This window comes from Pyrgilauda ruficollis, unplaced genomic scaffold (assembly GCF_017590135.1).
Source record: "Pyrgilauda ruficollis isolate IOZ18807 unplaced genomic scaffold, ASM1759013v1 scaffold16, whole genome shotgun sequence".
Taxonomy (NCBI): Eukaryota; Metazoa; Chordata; class Aves; order Passeriformes; family Passeridae; genus Pyrgilauda; species Pyrgilauda ruficollis.
In genome coordinates this window covers 5,931,345-5,951,007 of record NW_024514764.1, presented here as the reverse complement: position 1 = coordinate 5,951,007, position 19,663 = coordinate 5,931,345, and the positions used below count along the sequence as shown (strand labels likewise).

The 19,663-nt window shown below is 37.3% G+C and overlaps 1 protein-coding gene across 1 annotated transcript in view; it reads left to right on the top strand.

Annotated features, from left to right (window-relative positions):
- VWA3A (von Willebrand factor A domain containing 3A) overlaps positions 1 to 19,663 on the top strand; it is a 27,991-nt gene extending 8,328 nt beyond the window's left edge. The window contains exons 12-36 of the mRNA XM_041462112.1: positions 79 to 187; positions 572 to 637; positions 1,099 to 1,224; positions 1,965 to 2,103; positions 2,194 to 2,297; positions 2,548 to 2,628; positions 3,747 to 3,841; positions 4,767 to 4,886; positions 5,707 to 5,781; positions 6,446 to 6,590; positions 7,505 to 7,703; positions 8,138 to 8,208; positions 9,190 to 9,330; positions 10,722 to 10,821; positions 11,862 to 11,972; positions 12,336 to 12,433; positions 12,583 to 12,735; positions 13,247 to 13,355; positions 14,027 to 14,171; positions 14,638 to 14,782; positions 15,849 to 16,000; positions 16,279 to 16,405; positions 16,982 to 17,079; positions 17,447 to 17,510; positions 18,836 to 19,663. Of these exons, the coding sequence (XP_041318046.1) occupies positions 79 to 187; positions 572 to 637; positions 1,099 to 1,224; positions 1,965 to 2,103; positions 2,194 to 2,297; positions 2,548 to 2,628; positions 3,747 to 3,841; positions 4,767 to 4,886; positions 5,707 to 5,781; positions 6,446 to 6,590; positions 7,505 to 7,703; positions 8,138 to 8,208; positions 9,190 to 9,330; positions 10,722 to 10,821; positions 11,862 to 11,972; positions 12,336 to 12,433; positions 12,583 to 12,735; positions 13,247 to 13,355; positions 14,027 to 14,171; positions 14,638 to 14,782; positions 15,849 to 16,000; positions 16,279 to 16,405; positions 16,982 to 17,079; positions 17,447 to 17,510; positions 18,836 to 18,925 (2,863 nt within the window). The 3' untranslated portion in view covers positions 18,926 to 19,663. The remainder of the gene's footprint in view (positions 1 to 78; positions 188 to 571; positions 638 to 1,098; positions 1,225 to 1,964; positions 2,104 to 2,193; positions 2,298 to 2,547; positions 2,629 to 3,746; positions 3,842 to 4,766; positions 4,887 to 5,706; positions 5,782 to 6,445; positions 6,591 to 7,504; positions 7,704 to 8,137; positions 8,209 to 9,189; positions 9,331 to 10,721; positions 10,822 to 11,861; positions 11,973 to 12,335; positions 12,434 to 12,582; positions 12,736 to 13,246; positions 13,356 to 14,026; positions 14,172 to 14,637; positions 14,783 to 15,848; positions 16,001 to 16,278; positions 16,406 to 16,981; positions 17,080 to 17,446; positions 17,511 to 18,835) is intronic.

Below are 19,663 nucleotides of genomic sequence, written 5' to 3'. Positions count from 1 at the left end.
ATCTTCTTCAGTATAGCCTTTTTTTTCCCATTTGATTACTGCCATTGTTCATATATTTTTCTTTACTTTTTTAATTAGCCCTGATCAGTCTTTTGAAATACTATGTGATTATGCACAGCAGTGTACCCTGGGGAGAAAAGTACAGATTCACACTGTTACATATGATTGCAGCAACCCTGCTTCCCTTGTAAGTAATTGTGTTAATACTTAACTTCCTGAAGTGCATTTTTTTTCCTATTCAGTTGTAATGCCTTCTCCCATAAACTTGTGGGAGAGCTAACCTAATCGTTAGGGTTCTTGAATTAATGTCCTATTCTCTTAAGAGCATATTTGCACACATGAAAAAATTGTTTGGAGCATCATCTTGTAACTTGCTTTACTCAGTTTTTCAGCCTTATTAAAATAAGACTGGTAAGCAAATGGTGGAAACATAATTATTTTGGCTTTCTCACTACATGTATCTCAAATATTCTTTTTCTGTCTCTACTGAGAACTGAATACCAGCAAGCCACCTTATCAAAAGGGACTATCAAGTCAGAGTAACTGTTTCTCTTCCCATTTTTATACATAGGCAGTTCTAAAGAACCTTGCAGAAGCTGTAAGAGGCCGTTATCATTGCTACTCTTCCAAGGAAGAGGTAGGTGACAGGGAGAGAGGCAAAGCATTTTTCTCTCTTTCTGATCATTCTTCACTTTGAGAAGGTGAGATGATTATCACCTGAGTAGAAGCTGATAGTAAGAATTGGTGCTGAAAGTCTCTGCCACAGAAATGCTGAGGATGTGCTCAATAAACCTGTGGTTAATTCTTTCTGCAGTTGAAAACATTTCCTAAAAGTCAATAAATTTTGCAGTTATTGTTTGTTGACTTATGGCTGATAGAAGCAGTGGTTTACTGTAGAGTGATTCAAAGTAATAAAGTAATATCTGGTTGATAAATTATTACTAATTTATATGCAGAGCATTAGATACATTCACCCTCGATTCTGCCATGCCAGGCAGTCTTGTACTGATGTTTGCACAGTAAAGTAAGAAAGCTGCTTTCAGTTGGTGTTTGAACAATAGTTGACTTATTTTTCCCCATTTGTTTTTATAATTGCAGAATTTTGATAGCAGTGATTTTCATCTGCTGCTTCAGGAGTCCCAGAAGGCTAAGGACCTACTCAAGAGCATCAAGCAGAGTTTTCAAAGAAGAGTTGGTGGGTTGCTTGGTAGTAAAAGAGCAGATGTATGTATATTTTTATTTTCAGATGTACTTTGAATAACTAGGGTTAGAAATTTTAACTGTCCACAATATGAAAAAAATTGTATGATTGGTCAGGTATTTTGATATGTGAACTTTGAATATTCTCTATTGAATACCCATTGTTAAGAGCAAATTAAGAACAAAATCAGTAAAGGAGACATTTTGTTAAATATTCTCCAGAATGCATGAAAAGAGCATTGTCCTGTCATTGTAATGGGAATCTCAGGAGCACTAGCCTAACTCTGTGCACAATCATATAAATGAGGTTCCAACACTCCTTTAAATTGGTGAAAAGACACTCCTGTGTGATTTAGTTGGACATTTAAATCCATTACAAACTTATAAGGGCTTGTCTTGGTAGCACTGTTATACAAGTCTGGGAGGAATTTTCTTGTGGATAAAATTTTAATTATATTTCCCCTCATCCTTCCTATGCTGTACGTTTTTTTTTCCTCTCTTCCAACCTCATAGCTACTAAGGACTGTGTAGACTACCTATGGAGCAGAAGTCAGTCTGAAGTGACTTAGAAGATTCTATATCCCCAATAAAAGCCCATTTTTAGGAGGACCACTGATAGCTACTTTCAAAGTGTTTTGCTTGTTGAAATCCCAGCACTTCAGTTTTAATTATGTTCACCAGGATTCCATTCTGGATATTTTGAATTGAGGGTAAAAATAAATTATGTTAAAACTTGCAAGAGCTTTTCTTTAAATCTGTTTTAGGTTTCCACAGCATTTGCAAATGCAGCACCTTCTAGCTTCTTCCCAAAGCCTCCAAAGCACGAAGCACCATTAGTTATTCAAACACCAGGCATCCTGTCCAGAACCTCAGCAGACTGGTTAAAGATGTATGGATTGAAAGGTAGCACAGAAAGAAAAGCTTAACAGGTATGAAACATTAATTAAAGACAGTGTATGTGTTTTATTTAATGTTTTTTTTTCCTTCCTCTAGCTAAAAAGTTAGACCTTTATCAAGTTCTGGCTCCCAATGCTTTCTCTCCTGTGGAAGATTTTGTACCTATTCTTAGAAAAACAGTATCATCAACTCTACATGAGGCAAGTGAGGAGGAACTTTTTCCCCTGGGTTTGTGGGGTTTTTTTTCTTTCTATTGCTACATCTTTCTAACTTAAATCAGTACTTTAAGTTAGCTGAAATAAGTTAGCTGAAATTCTACAGACTGACATTTGAGTCATAGATTCAACTAAAATACTTAATGTCATTCTTCAGCATGACCCATGAAGAAATTCCATGTTAGTCTGTCTTATGTTGGGTTCTGTAAACAGCTAACTCTACTTATCCTTCTAGAAAGTGATGATGCAGTTTGAGTGGTACGATGGAACTGTAAAAAATATCCATGTTGACGTGCCAGTATTGTACAGCTATCAGGTGGGTTGTCTAGCATGATGTGGCCTTGTCAGGGCTAGACTACCATCTAATATTCCTCATTAATTGTCTTGTTAGCTAAATACTGCAGGGATTCATGTGCAGACAGCTGTCCATGTAAGTCTGCAGCCACTGGGATTCTTACAGGCAGTAGTGATTGCTGAGGATTTACTCCTAGATCAGAATGCAGATCATCAGAGAGTGGGGCAAGTTTAATGACAGAGAAGCTGTCTGGGGATGTTAGCAGCCATGGTTTGCTGTATAGTGGTCTGTCAGTCCTTTTTCTTTCCCACTTCACTGGCAGTCCTGACACAGGGCTATGGGAATATTTCCAGGCAGGGCAAATAATCCATTAAAGTGGGAGTGATGTGAAGTCTGTGGAACTCTACAGCCAGACCAAAAGGAGAGTGTGAAGTGCCTGAAATGAAAAGCAGCTTCTGTGGCTTCTTGCTCACTGGGAGGTGCTTGTGTTTTGTGCATGCTAAATTATGGTTATGTTTGTGAGTTCAGTGCTCTTTTCTAGCTTGGTATGCCCTCATATAATACCTACATAGCCTTGGAAAGGTCATGGTGTATAAAGTTTGGACAAATGACCTTAATATCAAATTGATAGTTTTAAGGGAGTACATGTGTTTGAGAATATTGTGTTCATGTTAAATGATGTGTTTTGAACACTGCAGTTATGAACACTGCCTAAAAATGCTATTGAAGAAAGGGTAAGCTTGCAAAAACTGTATTTTTAAAACTCTGGTTTTTCTTTTCCTGATATGCCTGAACACTGTTTTGGAATATGGTGGCAAGAGGAAAAGTGGAGATACAGACCTTTAAATTCTTTGTTTTTTTAGCACTGTATGTTTTTTTCATGGACTGTGTTCTCTTACCTGTAATAGGAATGAAATGTTGCTATCTAAATGAATGAAAATAATTTTTTTCATTACTATGCTGTTATGTTATTTCTGTATTAAGCATTTTGCAATAAAAGACTTGAACTTTCTACTTGCTATCTAAATGAATGAAAATAATTTTTTTCATTACTATGCTGTTATTTCTGTATTAAGCATTTGGCAATAAAAGACTTGAACTTTCTATTTGTAACATAAATTTTCTTTATTTATGCATAGAAACTCCTTGCTAAAATGGTAGGAATTTATGAGAAACGAATTGACTGGCTATCTGTTGCTAGCAGAAGAATATGGGGAAGTGTTTGTGAAAGAAGGTACTGTATTTGATTTTGGGGTTTTTTGTGAGGTTTGAAGTCTTATTGTGTTTGAGAAAGGTGTTTATTTACATCTTGTCTAAGGCCTTACCCAACCTCAATTGCACATTTGCTCTTTTTCCTGTTTGCAAGTATTGAATATGGAATTTCAGACAAAAGGAAGGTAGCTGAGGCCCCTGTTACTAGAGGTTTTCTTGCTCATTGATTAAGGGTTGAATTAGCCCATCTGGCCACTCTGTTGTTCTGGGAACTCACATCCCACTGACTGTCCATCACATCTGTGGGTCTTTTCAAAACCACTGCTCCCAAATTATCCTGTGTCCATGAACTGTGACCATCCTGCATTGTCTCTGCAAGCAGGACTTAAAAATGACCATGCTGAGCAGCTCATCATTAGCACTTTCCTCTAAACAGGTAATGTGCTCAATAGCATCACTCAGTCCATACCTGAGCAACCACTCTGGCACTGATGAGCTGAGAGAAATCTTAACCATTTGTCTTTGGAGTAATATTCCATATGTTCCTGGAGTGTTGGCTGGGAAAGGAGAGTGAAGTATCCAATAACTCTCCATGTGGCAAACATCCACACATTCCAGGAGGGTTTTAGATACTCAGGTACAGAGAAGGGGAAGAGCTGTTTGGGGTTCAGGAGCCATTAATGGCTCCTGAACAAGTAGCCAGTACCCTGATTATTCCATAGTTTAGGAAAGACAGAAGTTTCCATTACAGTTCCTATTTTTATTTTTTAAATATCACCTAATGTTTTGCAGATTTTTTTAAAAATGTAGATTCAGTGCTTATACATTTTGATACATAGGCAGAAGATACTTTCCCTGACAAATTAGAGTGCACTAAAGAGAATGATACATAATTAAATAAGATTTTTTTTTTCTTTTTTTAAATGAATAGCATTTTTTTTCTACAGGGTGGTTGTACTTGTTGATATATCAGTGACAAACTCTCCCTACATCTCTCATATCCAACATTGTTTGCGACTTTTACTTGAGGAACAAATGTCAAATAAAGATTGCTTCAATATTATAGCGTAAGTAGCTATTTAAGAGTCTTTAAAAATTACTGCAATGCATTGCAATGAAAGAAGTATGCTGAGAAATTGTAGTTACTAGTGGGCATATTTTAGTATTTAGTGTTTTTTAGTGAAGTATTTGCAAGACTAGCACTGGTTGGTCCTTACTGGGTGAGTGCATGAATCAGATGTATGGAGACCAGATTAGTAATAAAAAATCACTTTTTTGGGTGAGGGTCACTGGAACTGATTGCATCATACCTGTAACAAATACTCATCCTGCTATATTGTTCATAATAGTATTAATTCACCTGTCAGAAACACACCAGAAGGGAATTTTGATGTCTCAGATACCATAACTGAGAGCACCCTTTAAATTTACAGTAACTCCAATACTGTTTAATATATTCGAGTGGTAAAATTCTGTACTCAGCACTGGCAGGCAGAAACATGTGGCACAACTGCTGGACAGGTGCCTTGCAGGTAAAAGTAAGAGCCAGCAGCTCATGGAGTTCCTAACAGGGTGTGAGAACAGAGCCCTTATCTCACAAGAGAGATACAGGCAGCAGCTGAGGGTTGGAGTTCTTTTTCACAGTCCTTCCTCTGAGCTTTTCCCAGCTCATGTGGGATCCTGTTCAGGAAAGAAAATCAAATTAACCTTGGGTGATGGATAAATGTGGATAATTAAATGGTTTGAAATAGAAAACAGTTGGCATCAGACAATTTTATGTCTGTAATACCCTAAATGAGATTTTTCTTTGTCGGTGAATTTATTTTATCTTTTTGCTTGTTCTAAACCATAATCTGAAAATTAATTGTTGTTATCTTTCTGTGAAAGATTTGGGAGTGACAGTGTGCCTTGGCAGCAGGAACTGTGTCCTTCCCAACCAGAAAACTTAGAAAAGGCTTGGAGGTAGGATCCAGTAATTATCCCATGTATGTGAATTTCACAGAGAAAAATTGCAAACAACTAAAAAATTGTATAAGTTTATTATGTTACAAAAATGGGCTGCCATGTTCTACAGTGATTGTTCATAGTGGTTTCTTGTGAAAACAGCATTGCAAAAGTTAATAAGCTTGGGGTGGCTTCATGTTTCATATGTATATATAATATATATGTACACAGATACAGAAGTGTCTGTATAAGGAATGACGTGGTTACATGAAGAATTGAAAACTGCTTCAAGTTCAAATGGGATATCAGGTTTTTCCACATGCTTTGAAAAAAATCCCAGGTTTCTGTTTGTGCAGTCACATTTTCTGTGTTCTTATTATACCTCTGGTTTAATTTCTGTTTCTGTAAGTTCTACTACATTAATATTTTTCCATGTAAAATTATGAGATAATTCTTTCCTCTTTATGCTTTGTATCTTACTTTAAAAACTAGTTTGCCATACTGGCAATACAGAAACCAGAACAAATAATTTGTTATGTAATCTGGTTTTGCTCTCTGTCATTTTCAAAAATTTTGGACTCCAGTGCAGTGTTATTTAAGACACTTAGTTCTCTTCATTGCTTTGTGTTGAAACAAGAGCTTTTGTTTCTTTATTCTTTGAACTGTAAACATTTTGGTTTAGGTGGGTGTTGAGCTTGGAGTGCAAGGGCAGTAGAAATTTCATGAGTGCTCTCAGAAGAGCTGTGGAGGTTGACTTCAAAGATAGTGATAAACACAAATCACAGGGACTCTACCTGCTGACTACTGGAATACCTGATCAGGAAACAGTGAGTGTCATCATAGGCAACTTTTCTCTAAATTCCTATCAAAACTAATATCAACTTTATTTTTCTCTTTTTTCCCAATCCCTTTTTTCCCTTATAGCAATCACAGTTCATTGGCAGAATATTCCCCCTTTACATAGCCAAGGCAGCACAACTGTCAGGATCCCAAACTTCCATTTCTGCAATTGTTATTCATGTGTTGGAGGTAGCAGTTATTAATTATGTGTGAATTATAGAAAATTCAAGACATGCTTTTAGGTTTCCTTTCCCACTCCAGCTCTGGGCATCATTTTGCTTCAGATTTCCAAGTTAGAGCAAGCTGATTTTTTGTAATTTACCATTTTTGTACAACTCATGGAACAAATAGTTTTGCTGTGGAACTCCATAGCAGCCTGTGTAGAGACAGCTGCTGGTTTTATCCCAGTAATCCCTTCTTGGATCAATGTTTGTGGTGAATGTGCTCCGTGGCCATTGAGCTGCATGCACAGCCTGGAGTTTCTACGTGTGTGCAGTGAGGTGTCTCCTGCTTTTGTTACCAAACCTGTGGAAATTCTGGGCAGACCTAAAAAATCATTAAAGCCCATATGGTTGACAAGAAAATGAGGGAGAAATGGACAGTTTCATCCCTACTTTGCTTCAGTGCACATCTAAATTGATGTCCAGGATCTCTGTCTTTGGTTGCCAAATGCACCCCAGCTCACCTCTTGCAGCAGTGGAGCTGTTGTCCCTGTAACCTGAAATAGTGACAATTGTTGTGTGTCTGCATGGACTGAGGAGGCATTGCACTGCTCAGGGTACCTTCCTGTTCTGAGCTGCTCCAGCTGGAGCACTTGTACATCAGTCAGGAACCAGTGGAGTAGATGGGAGGTTGTCTGAGGTAGAGGCTCACCCCTGATGTTTCTTTCTCTGTCTTACAGCACACAATCAGTGCTTATGTGGCTGAGGCTTGCAGAGGTTTGGATTTGCAGCTCCATGTCTGTCTGTTCAGTGTAACAGAGGGCACTGACTCCAGTGGGATTATTCCAGCCCGCTATGCCAACCCCAGGGAAACTGCCAGTGCTTTTAAAGACATTGTACAGGCAGCCAAAGGGAGGTTTCACTGGTTTGGAGAAGCAGGTATGAGCAAAGGAAAGTCAGCACATACTTCTTTTTCATTTATGAAATAATATTCATTAATGCTTTTTTACTCCCAAATCAAGTAGTTTACTTTTTTAAGATATGCTGAGAGCACTGAGATACAAACACAGGTCATAGTTTTGTAGAGACTTTCAAACACTTTGCAGAGTATTATAATGCAGCCTTAATGAAGGCATTTGTTTGGGTTTTTTTTTCTATTTGAATTCACCGTATTCTGTTAGCATTTTTTAAGATGCTTTAAAATATAGTTATTAATATGATCAGTCCAGATGGTCAGGCTTGCAGGAAACAAAGGTTTTTTGATTCCCTGCGTTGGTATTTAGCATGTGGTGCAAATTGTTGTACATTTTAAAAAATACTTATTTTGTACACTTTAAGAAACCCATGCTAATTAGCATCTATTTGATTATCAGGTATTTTTGAAAGTGATGATATTACCAGTATTATATCTGAAATGGAAAAAGCAAAGAACTACTCCCAAAAGGTACGAATTACATAGAACTTCTTTAATTACATGTTTCTTCCTAAAAAAATGAACAGTGTTTGTTCAGGTGACAGTTCAGGAGATTGGACAAAACCCTTTATGATGAGCAGGAGCATTCTAGAGTGTGAGAATAGTGACCATAGAGTAAATAAGGACTAGAAAGCAGTTGCACTATAGCACTGCAGTGACTGCTGTTGGAGTAGCCATGATTCCACACCAAATACAAGTTTACAGTTCAAGTGATTCTCCTTTTTGTTGCCAATCCTGTGATGAATTCTTTTCAAATAAATTAATTCTTCATTATAATAAAGTTATAAATGTTATAGGCAAATAAATAACACTACATTCTTTTAAGTCCCAGCTTGTCATTAGCACAGTGGCTTTGTCAATTCTAAACCAGCTGTTTTCTCAAGTGTACTGAGGGTGTAGAACTGGACTGTATCTCACCATATTCCATGCACATGACTTTTTTCCAAAGATACCCAACAGAATAACTGCAGCAGTATAGCCAGCCTGGCAGTGTGGTGCCTGCTTCCTATAAAAGTGTGCATGGAAAGAGATCTGCACTAAGAACCTTGTCCAGAGGGCTGAGAACCCTGTTGGATGCAAGTCTGAATCACACAAGTTGGATTTTTTTAAAAGAAGAGCTGCTGGCTATTCAATGACACCTAAAAATACTTTGTTATCCTGTAACAGTTGCATACACTTGGTTCACCATCTTCCACTTTGTTCTAGCCTTGGTCTGTGAACACTGCTGCCTTTTGGTTTAGTCTGTTTGCCCAGAGCTGGAAGGGTTTCCATGCAGTGTGTCTGAGCAGGCACAGCACAAAGGGGTTTATGTTCAGTTAGAGGTGTTAAGCATTGTCAGATAGGAATATTATTTATTATTATAGTAGCAAATACAAAATACCTGTCTTTGAAATGTCATTTCCTTAAATTCCGTGTATCTGAATTACTAAACAATGTGGATTTCCATTTCAGTGTGCATTCCTGGTGGAGTCCTTAAAGCAACGCTCAGTAAATCAGTCTGTGAAACCCCTCACACCAGAAGGAGACTCAAATGTGCTTATTAGGAATGAGAAAAAAAAACCACAGAAAGTGCCATCTCCTAAACCCACAGCTGTGAGTCTGGCTGGAATGGTTTGAAATGGTCCCATTTTTAATATGCTGTGTGTTAATTCAAAATCCTACCCAGCTATTGGATACTCTTGGTGAGAGAAGTGCTCAGCTGAAAATTTGAAGAAATAAGAGCAGCACTGTGATAGTACTTTGAATTTGTTTGCATTCCAAATGCTACATACACCATGAAGTGCATCATCCTGAGTAATTAATTACAATGGAACCACACTGTAGTGTCAAAAGGTGTCTAAATAATCCTTCCTCTGGCCTTAAAAAAAAAATGCTTAATGCAAACAAAGGCAAAGCAGAAATGTGCTTTACCAAATTACATCTATTTTGCAAGTCCTTCTAGAGGGTACTGAATATTATGATGTTCTGCTCATTTACAGATGAGACAGCTGCAGCTCAGTAGCATGTCTTGGGCCTCACAGAGAGCCAGCATAAAACAAGAACAGGATTCAGGGTTTGTTTGCTACCTGCTGTGCTTATTTCCATGGAGCTGCACTCCTGAATCCCCTGGGATTTTGCTAGTGTTTAATTTTGACTGTCTGTTTTGAGTAGGTGTGCACATCTGTAATATGCATAAAGGGCCAGTGTCTGCTGGAACTTTCAGTTCTCATCTTTGGAATGGGAATGGTATTGTAGGTGTGGGAATGTAGGAAATGGGAATGTAGGTGTGGGAACGTTGCAAAGGCTTTGTAGGTCTTCCAGGCTGTTTTATCAAAAGTGACATATTCTCAACACCTCTTCACAAATGCAGGAGAAACTAATTCCTCAGAGATGACAGTAGAGCATAGTTTTGCAGGGATTAAACTTGTAGAAAACGGGTACGGGGTCATCCGTAGATGTTTGGTGATATTTATAGCAGAGCTGTGTGTTAAATTAGATGTCAGCTGTTTGAAGGCTCAGTGTCACAGCAAGTCTTCTCCTACAGTAGGGTTAAACAAGTGCTTGTACTGTTTAGCAGGCTGCTCAACCCCTAGAGGGATAAGCCAAACCCAAAGGAGAAATTACTGGTGTCAGCACTAGATTTTCAATAGTCACTAAAATGCTGAGGAAGATACTAAATACTGTATTCTATAAAGCAAGGCCATTACCATACCAGACTGCTCCTTCAAGGGGCAGAAATGGTCCAAACTCCTCTCCCTGTAAGTGTTAGTCTTCAGGTTTGTGGTGGCAGATGATATTGGCAAGATAATTAAAGCAGAGCCATTAGAGTTACTTAACCCAGGAAGAAACTGAAAATTACTGTGCTGTCATGGCAGTCTGTGGATTTTTCAAAGCCAGAGTAAAGCAGGAATTAAATAATAAAGAAGTATAGTTCCAGGTTAGAATAATGCAGTTATGATACATCTGAAGCACTTTTTACTTTTTTTTTGTTGTTGTTATTGAAGGTGCTTAAGGATGTTAAAGACAATCATGGTGCAGAGGGAAATACTCCTGTAAGAGTACTGGCATGGCGTCCTCCCAGTGCCAAAGCAGGAATTCCACCAGGTCTGTATGGATTAGGGGCTTTTTGTCTTCAGTTTCTTTTGGGTTTTGCTTACCAGACAGTATTTAAGTTAGAGATTTAAATTATGATTTTAGAAACAGCTGTAATTGTAATCTTTAATCAGATTTATAGGAACCATCGTGCTTGTTTTGGAATTCCTTTGGGATGAGTTTTAGCTGTAATTTACCTCTATTGCTTCTACAGTGTGCAGGGAAGGAACTCTGCACAGCTGTGCAATGATTTCCAGGTCCTAGGATTGAACACCTGACCTTCATCAGGAAATGCCACATGTGTCTGATGGAAAGTAGAACCCCTCTGTGTCCCATACCTGAAGCCACAAGGCTCAGCAGTTCAGACATTCTTTATGTTATTAGTTCAATGTATACATTGCCACTAAATCTGTTAGATCCCATTTTAATTAATATGCTGTTCCACTTGATTTATTTATGATCTAGTAATGAAGGAAAAGTACAACAGCAATGTCAGGCTGTCTGAAGTGCTGACTCTTCCAACTGCTCCTGGTATATCAAAAGCTCTTAAACTGATTCTAGCTGCTGCTGGTCCCTTAAAGGCCAATTCGTTTCTCCTCCATTTCTTTTTTTTTATTTATTTTCCTGTGTTTTTTCTTTGTCATCACTAACATTTGCAATTTATTTTTCTTTACGTTAAATTTGAGTCTTCAAATCTCCTGATGTTGATATGTAGCAGTGTTTACAAATCTGCATCTGAGGTGCACTGTACAAAGTTAACTGCTTTCTCCAACAAATATTATGCTTGTTCAAACCTCTAATTTTTTTCAAACTAACTCCTGTGACATTCTTCCTGATGGTAATTTCTTATTTGTAAAAGTGTCATTTCTATGAAAGCTGCTGAAGTAGTGCTGTAATGTGATTTTTCTTAATCAGTATCAAAGAAAATGAAGCATTTATAATTGTGGTAATAGAAATACATGAAGAGAAGAACAGGGTTGGGTTCTTCTCATGTAAGAGTTTTATCCAGCTGAGCTAAATTAATGGGGTTTTTATCTATTATTTACTTGTAGCACAAACAGTTAAAGAATGGCCTCAGACTGAGAATAAAGGAAAGCACAAACCCAGGAAGCAGCCAGAGCTTTCTGTGTCTGTGTTTTACACTGAAGAAGGAAGAAATGTGGGTATGTGTTATCAGGATGGGATGGGTGAAGCCCTTTTCTTATCAGCACTTCTATTATAAAACTGGCAGGATGGTAAGTCCCTGATAACCAGGGTGCTTTGAACAGTGAGTGGGAGAAAGTTTCACTTACCAAACAGTGGCATGGATTTTTAGGTTAGATGCAGGTGGGTGGCACTTTTTCCTGTTTTTTGTTTTGTTTTGGTTTTTTTTGTAAAGTTCCTTGGGATCTTTTGGTCAAAGGTGCTCCGAGGAAAAGCCATGTGAACATGGTTCAGTTGATTACAGATTTGGTTTGGAATTTTTTGAAGGTGACAATTTTTTTAAATAAGTGATTTTTTAGGTACTTTGTTCATTTCCCAAATAGGTACAATATATCAGAGGTATCCAAAGGCAGTGTGTGTAACAAAATCTGTTTGCTCTGTCAAATTGCCAGAGGAAGAGGAAATCTGTTCAAGCAAAGAGGTATTTTTCTCCTTACTGATAAATTGCCATTTTGGAACTATCCATCTGAATTAATGTAAACATTAATTGTCATTCTGTACAAGGTGTTATTACTTAAACTGTTCTGATATTTGCCAACAATCAAGCGCTCCATTTGTTTGTCTTACAAGTGGCTGACCAAGTACAGTATTAAAAAGCTTAAACTGGAATTGCCCAGACTGATGTTTGCTCCAAGCTGTACCCACCAGAAGACAACTGTGGAGTGTCTGCACAAGAAAGTATCAGCAAAATACTGTTCTATCTTCCCCAGTGCAGAAATCAATGTAGGTTTTTTGCAGATGTCAGGTACCTACATTATTGAAAGGCTTTGTGTTTGTTTAGTGAATGTTGATTGATGGTTCTGACTTTTCTCTCCACTCTTCCCTGATCTTTCTAAATCATACTTCTACTAGCAAGCTAAAGAAGGTCTTTATTCACTGCAAGAGACCATTTAGCACATTAGAAGTCCAAACTGCATGTTCTTTAGAATGTGTAACATCTCTTCTGTTCATACAGTATGAAAAATAATTTTAAAAATTTAAGTAAAACTTACCAAAATCATGTGTGAGTTGAAACTGGGAAAATGTTGGATCTTGATTGTTTCAGTTTGTGTAATGACTGGAGAGAAGCATACAAAGTTAAGTGCAAGCAATAGAGCCACAGAATTTTTCTTACCATATTTCATAGATAAAAAGACAAACATCTCTCTGATGTCCAATGCCAACTTTGCATATATAGCAGCTCAGCTCAGATTTCTTGAAGTAAGATGCTCTTGTACAAACTGAATTTTTCCAGGGGGTTGTGAAACATCTGCAGTTTCAGCCCAGAGAACTGGAAACCTTCACAGAGCAGCTGGAGAAGGTGCTGCAGCGCTATATCCAGAGAGTGCAGTGGCTTCTCTCAGGTATTGGTGTGCCTCTGCTTGTCTCTAAAGCACAAATATGTACAAAACCTTCTTGTCTGCTGTTTCTGGTAGAATGGATCTGAATGTAACTCTGAACCTCCAGTGTGAATAAAGGTTCTCTCTCTTGCATTTCCTTGAAAGTTTAAAACTTATTTTTGTGAATGCAAGAGAATTCAGCATCTGACAAACATCTTGCTTGCTGACAAATAATTAGGTTTTGTTCCTTGTGTGTTTGAATACAGAGAAGAAGCTTTCTATCAGCAGAATATATACAGTAACATATACAAGCAAAATTAGCTTTTCTGCATGTTTTGATTAGAATGTGCCCTGCTTAGATGTTCAGCATCACTACTGGTGAAGACCATTTCAGTCTCTGTTGCTCATAAAGATCTTTGTTGGGAAATAGTTTAATTTTTTGCTGTATTGTAAAGGACAAATTATTTAATGCAAGTTGCTACAATTAACTAGTGATTAATGCTTGATAGTGCTAGTTTTGAAATGGCCAAACACTTTTCTATTGTTAACCTTTTAACTACACAATTGCTACATAGATTAGACTTAATTATGTAGAAATGTGCCCAGAATAACCCCTAAAGACTGAAGATTTACATTATGCTCAATAAAATAAGCCTATGTAATAACTCTTAATTAGTTTTAATGTTCTGGCCCAGGAAGCCGAAGATGGTTTGGTACCATTTTAGAAGCAAATGTCTGTGTTTTGATTGATACATCTGGCTCCATGGGCCCGTATTTGCCACCTGTGACAAAAGAACTTACCTCCCTTGTCTGGGAACAGCTGAGAAAAAATGAAGTCAGGTATGGTGAATTACTGATAAAGACTGAAGTCTGCACTCATTATTATGTAATCAGATTGCTTAATAATTACAGTGATACAGCACTGAAACACAATTAATGTAATTATTGTATGTTAGAGTATAATGTGCATGTGACAAGAGCTGTTTTTTTCTGTTGTTTTTACCAGTTTTAAAGTTCTAAATTCTCCAAGATCTGAGCCTCTGCTGTGGGCTGATGCTGTTTACCCTTTTAGGCTCAGCATTCCCATAGATTTTCTGTTCATGAAAGACATGCTTTTTGATTCTTACAAAGCTGAAGATCTTAGTCCAACACAAGGCTCTTTGATAGGGGGTTTGGTTCATGTTTTTTTTACTGTTGGGTTTGGTTTGGTTTTTTTTTTTAGTTTCATGTACTTCAAAACTGTCTCATCCAAAGTGACTGGTTGTATTGGTTAGGGTTAAATGTTGTGGGTCATCTTTCTCCTCAGGTTTAACCTGCTGAGATTTGCAGAAAATACTGAGAGTTGGAAAGAGTATCTTGTAGAGGCAACTGATGAAAACTGCCATGATGCTGTGCAGTGGGCTGCCACGTGCCATGCTCATGGGAGCTCCTGCATCCTTGCAGCTTTACAGGTTGGTGTGCCACAGCTTGGAGAACACATCCTGTGTGTCCTGAGGAACATGTCCTGTGGTGGTAAAACACTTCCACCTGACTGGGGACATTCTAGGAAAATTATGGTGTCAAAATGTACAACATCTTTATATGCAAATCACTGAACAGTTTAGAAATCAAGTCACTGCTTCTGCCCCCAGGGCTCATAGATACTCAAAGTAATTGCTCAGACTGAGTTTTAAAAAAAAGAGTCAAATGCCAATAGTTTTGCTAATATTGGTGCTCAAAGAATACTGGAGAGGGAAAATAGCCAGTTGCTCAAACTGATGTTTATGTACAGCTGTGGCTGTGCTGTGCTTCTCTGACCCAAACAGGGTTTTAAATAAGCAGTGTTTGTTGGAATCTCATGGGTTTTGAGTACAATTCTTGAATTTCAGTAACAGATGAAGAAACTTTTCTCCTATAAAAATTTTCAGTGTAGAAATCAACTAGTAATAATAACTTAACACTGAACTTGCAATTTTACAGAATTTAAAAATGGAATAAAAAAAAAAAAAAAGTTGCCTTTAATGAACTATTCTTCTTCCAGACATTCTTGCACAATCTCTAAATAAATGTTATGGCATTCATCATGAATGAAGTCCAGTAGAGCTGCAAGACACATGTATATTACAAAGATGTCCTCTGAGTCAATTACTTTCATAATAATCATTCAAGTCCTAGTGAGCCTGATTTTCAGACATTAAACAACTTTAACTCCCATAAAATATGATGTAAAAATCTTTTGTCTGTAGTTCTCCAAAACCAGTTAATTTTCTTATTTCAGTGAGTCAGTTTTTGGCAATGCCCTGCTTATAAATATGTTGTCTTATGCTACAAATTACCTACTTAAATTTTCAAATTTATACCTTGATCTCCTTCCCTAATAAGTGAAAATGAAAAGAAAAAACTAGGTTGATTAATGATAAAATATAAATATATTGGCAGTTATAAACTATCTTAAATCACTGGAATGGTGTTTTTGTTCTGAAATATAACATTTCATATAAATGTACCAATTATTCAAGCTTATTTTCTGCTTTTCAGAAGGCTCTCAGTTTCCAAGGTGTAGAGGCACTGTATCTATTGACTGATGGAAAACCAGACACCAGTTGCAGTCTGATTTTGAAAGAAATGGAAAGATTGATAAAGAAACAAGATATTAAAATCCACACCATTTGTTTTAGCTGTGCAGACAGGTATATGATACTTCGCAAGAGCAAAACAAAAATCTCTTAAAATGACTATTTTATTTATTGTCAGAAGTCTGTGCTACCAAGAGGAAGCAATGAGGTAATGAGGAAGGTTGTTGTGACACAGGTAATTGCCACATGGCCTGCATTTCATACAGGAATTTATAATCATGTCCTCCAGTCTGTTTATTTTGATGTCATATTTTTGAGGAGTTCTTAGAAATCTTTTGCTGTTGCTTTCAGAAAATAATTTTCATAAGTAGCTTTCTACTTTGTGCTAACAGAGGAGCTGTTGAATTCCTGAAGAAGCTTGCTTCCCAAACAGGAGGGCGCTTCCACTGCGGTTCTGGAGGTGAAGATGGACAATTAGCAGCACACAGACTATTGACAGAGGGGCTGGATGATGAAGATGTATGTTAAACAAATCAGTGTGTTTTGTTTCATTGCAACTTAGTTCTTCATCAGTAGAGAAACTTCATTTAAAAAAGAAAAACAATGAGGAAAAAAGATAATACAAAACTTCTAAGATATTTCAGATTAAAACCAAAAAGAGAAATCTTAGTATCTGTTTTTTCCTTTCTGCTAACTGCCTTGGTGAGGTGTCCAAGCCCATGAAAAGAATACAAAGTGCAATACAGGTTTTGGAAGAGAAGTAAAAAATGTATTGTGAGTCTGCATGTGGTTTTTAAGCTAAATTCAGCTTTTACAGTCTTCTTATCCTTCCTATCTTGTGTTTCATTTAATTGTAAAATCTTTATATGGTGCTTAGCACATTAATTCTCCAGCATGGGACCTCAGGCATTGCCACAGCAGAAAAATGTTACTGAGCAGACCCAGCTTCAATCTAGGCTTGCTCTGCTCTCCCCTTGTAAGATGAAGACATTTTCTGCAAGTAGGGAAAGTTTGAGCTTAGGATCAGTTAATTCAGTTGGGGAAACAGAAAATAATAAATAGGTGCAAGTTAAAACATTTCAACTGTGTTTTCAGAATCCAGTTTTCCCTTACTTTGAAGGAGATGATTTAAATAAACTTACTCAAGAAGTAGCAAAAGCTAGAAGTTTCTTAAAGCAGGCAAAATCTTGGAGGTGAGTATTTATAAATAATCTTTTTATTTATTATTTTGTGGAATGAGGACAAGAATATCTGACTCCCAATGTCTGTTTTATAAAAAAATAGATATAGAGAATTGTATAGAATAGGAGTGAAGGACAATTAAATAGAATTGATCCTTAAGTTTCTTCATTGTTACCCTTCCTAACGGCCAGTCCAGAACCAGAAAGCACCAATTCAATAGGAATAGTAGGCAAAAGTTCCTGCAAAGAACTTAAAATTGCATTATACCTCCTCAGTGAAAAGTCACCCAAGGACAGAGCTAAGCAAAGACTCCAAGGTGTTCTGTGCCTCTGTTAAAAACTGCTGTAATTCTTTGGGGTTTGTTTTTCTTTCAAACAGATTATTGCTTGAAAAATGGAACACAAACCGAAAAGGCAACTGTGGCTTCCAAAACAGTGTTCAGGTAAACAGTCAGCACATTTACATCACAGTTTATGTATAGTTCATGTATTTCAGGAGGAGGGTAATATTTTATTAAATATATTCATTTCTAGCAATGACTTTTTTTCAAAATTGGAAACATTTGTAGTGATTTTAGTCCTTAGCTGAGATAGTCCACAGTAAAACCCCATGTAAGCAAAGAAGAGTTCAAAGAGAACTGTTGGGGGTGAAAAGAGCAAGGCAGATGTGTATTTGTAGTTACTCATGGTCTAGCAAGCAGTTAAGCACATTAGAGAGTTAGAACCAGATGTAATGGTGTAATAACAATTGCTGCATGGGCTGCATGATTTATCTGTTAAATGAACAAGGCTGAGTGAAAAAGGACCCCACTAATAGCAAAGACACCCTCAGCAAACACAGGGCTACCATTACAGAGTGGTGGGAGAGGCAGCTGGGCAAACTGAACCTCTCACAGAGCCAACCTGCTGCTTTAAATGGGCAAAGTAAAAACTACAGGAAAAGAGAAAATGCTGGGTGCAAGTGCTTTCTCAGGGTTAAACAAGACAGAAGCATTTGTCACAGAGGTGTCTGAGGAAAAACAATGGACACAGACAACTGCAGAGTTGCACTAGAGAAGGTTGGCCTGCCAAGATATTTATCAAGGAATTGGGTAAGGCAGATACAGAGCAAGACTGGCTTTTTTAAAAACCTTTTTTCTATAGCTGTAGTTTGTATTTTGGTTCAAAAACATTGCCCAGTCATTCAAATAGGAAGAAAAAAAAAAAAATCCAGTCTGACCTGCTGGTTAAGAATGCCTGGTTCATGGAGAGTGGAACCTGGAGCCTGGTGTGCAAGAGTGGGTGTGTGTGAGTGTGTCAGAGTGTGCCTGTGTGCAGAAGTCAGCATTTAAAGGCTGATCACTCCCCAGAGATGCTTGGAGAGGGAGCAGATATAAAACCATCCTACAGGAGCAAGGAAGTTGTTACAGGCATGCAGAAATAGAGGCTGGTGTTCCACAACTATCTCTATGTCTCAATGTTCCAAGGAAAACTGTATTGCTGGTGAAGTGTGTAGGAAAGCATTCCTGTTAAAATTCTCCAGAAAGGGAATAGCACTTGTAGCCCCATTAAACATGGAAGTAAGGAAACTTGATTACTTTCAGTTTCAGTTGTATTGTATTTTCCATTGCTGTTTTGTCAATGGTGACCTGGAGCCCATGCATTTTATATATTTTGAGTTGTATTTTTTTAAAGTATTCATGTGCTTCACTTGTAGGATTAAATTTTCGATGAAGAAAAGATGCTGAAGTGGTTTGGAATCATACCATTCACCTGCTTCTTTTCAAAGTGTGTTCACACCTTCCAGCTTCAAGCAGAAAGAAAGATGATTTTTTTCTTTGTTGTCACAACTGTTGGCAAGACAAGAAGTTGCAGATGATAAGTGCTGCACTCACTCCACTTGCAGATTTTGCAGGATTCAAAGTAACTGAACTCTACAAAGTTTAAATATAAGTAGAGGATAGTTTTCAATATAGCTAATAGAAATTTTAAAAGTATATGTATCAGTAGTGATACAGGATCACAACTTTTATTTCTCTTTTACTGCATTGTTTTAATAATTTCTTCAATTAGTTGCTGGTATGTCTAAATTGTCTTTTTTGTCTGTTGGTTTGAGAATTCTTTACTGGTGCTTATTGTCCCTGACAGATGGGACATATGGCTGTGATGTCAGGAAGAGAATTCTTTATGCCAGTTTTGCATAGAACGTCCAAGACATAAACTTAGTGCAGAAAACAAAGCCTCTAATTCATGTTTTTATACAGAGAAGTTTTGCTAATAATTATTTGAACTCTTTGCTTTTTGTGTTGGCAGTAAAGAAGGATTTAGAGCTGATGATACAGGAATGATGAGACATGCAAGAAAGTAATACCCTGTTGCTGATGTAGCCTGGTTGTGTTTTTATAACCAGACACTGCCTATCTTCTGAGCAATTCTGTTCTTATAGATTTCCTGTCTGGAAAGATTAAAAATATGTTTGCCAGTATCAGTTGATTTGTGAAATATACTTGTTTTTGACTGATTTCTGTAATGACAGCTCACTAGTATTTTGTAGATGTTCACTGTTGTCTTTTAGAGGGTTAGAAATTCATCTCATATGTTTAATATATGTAATATA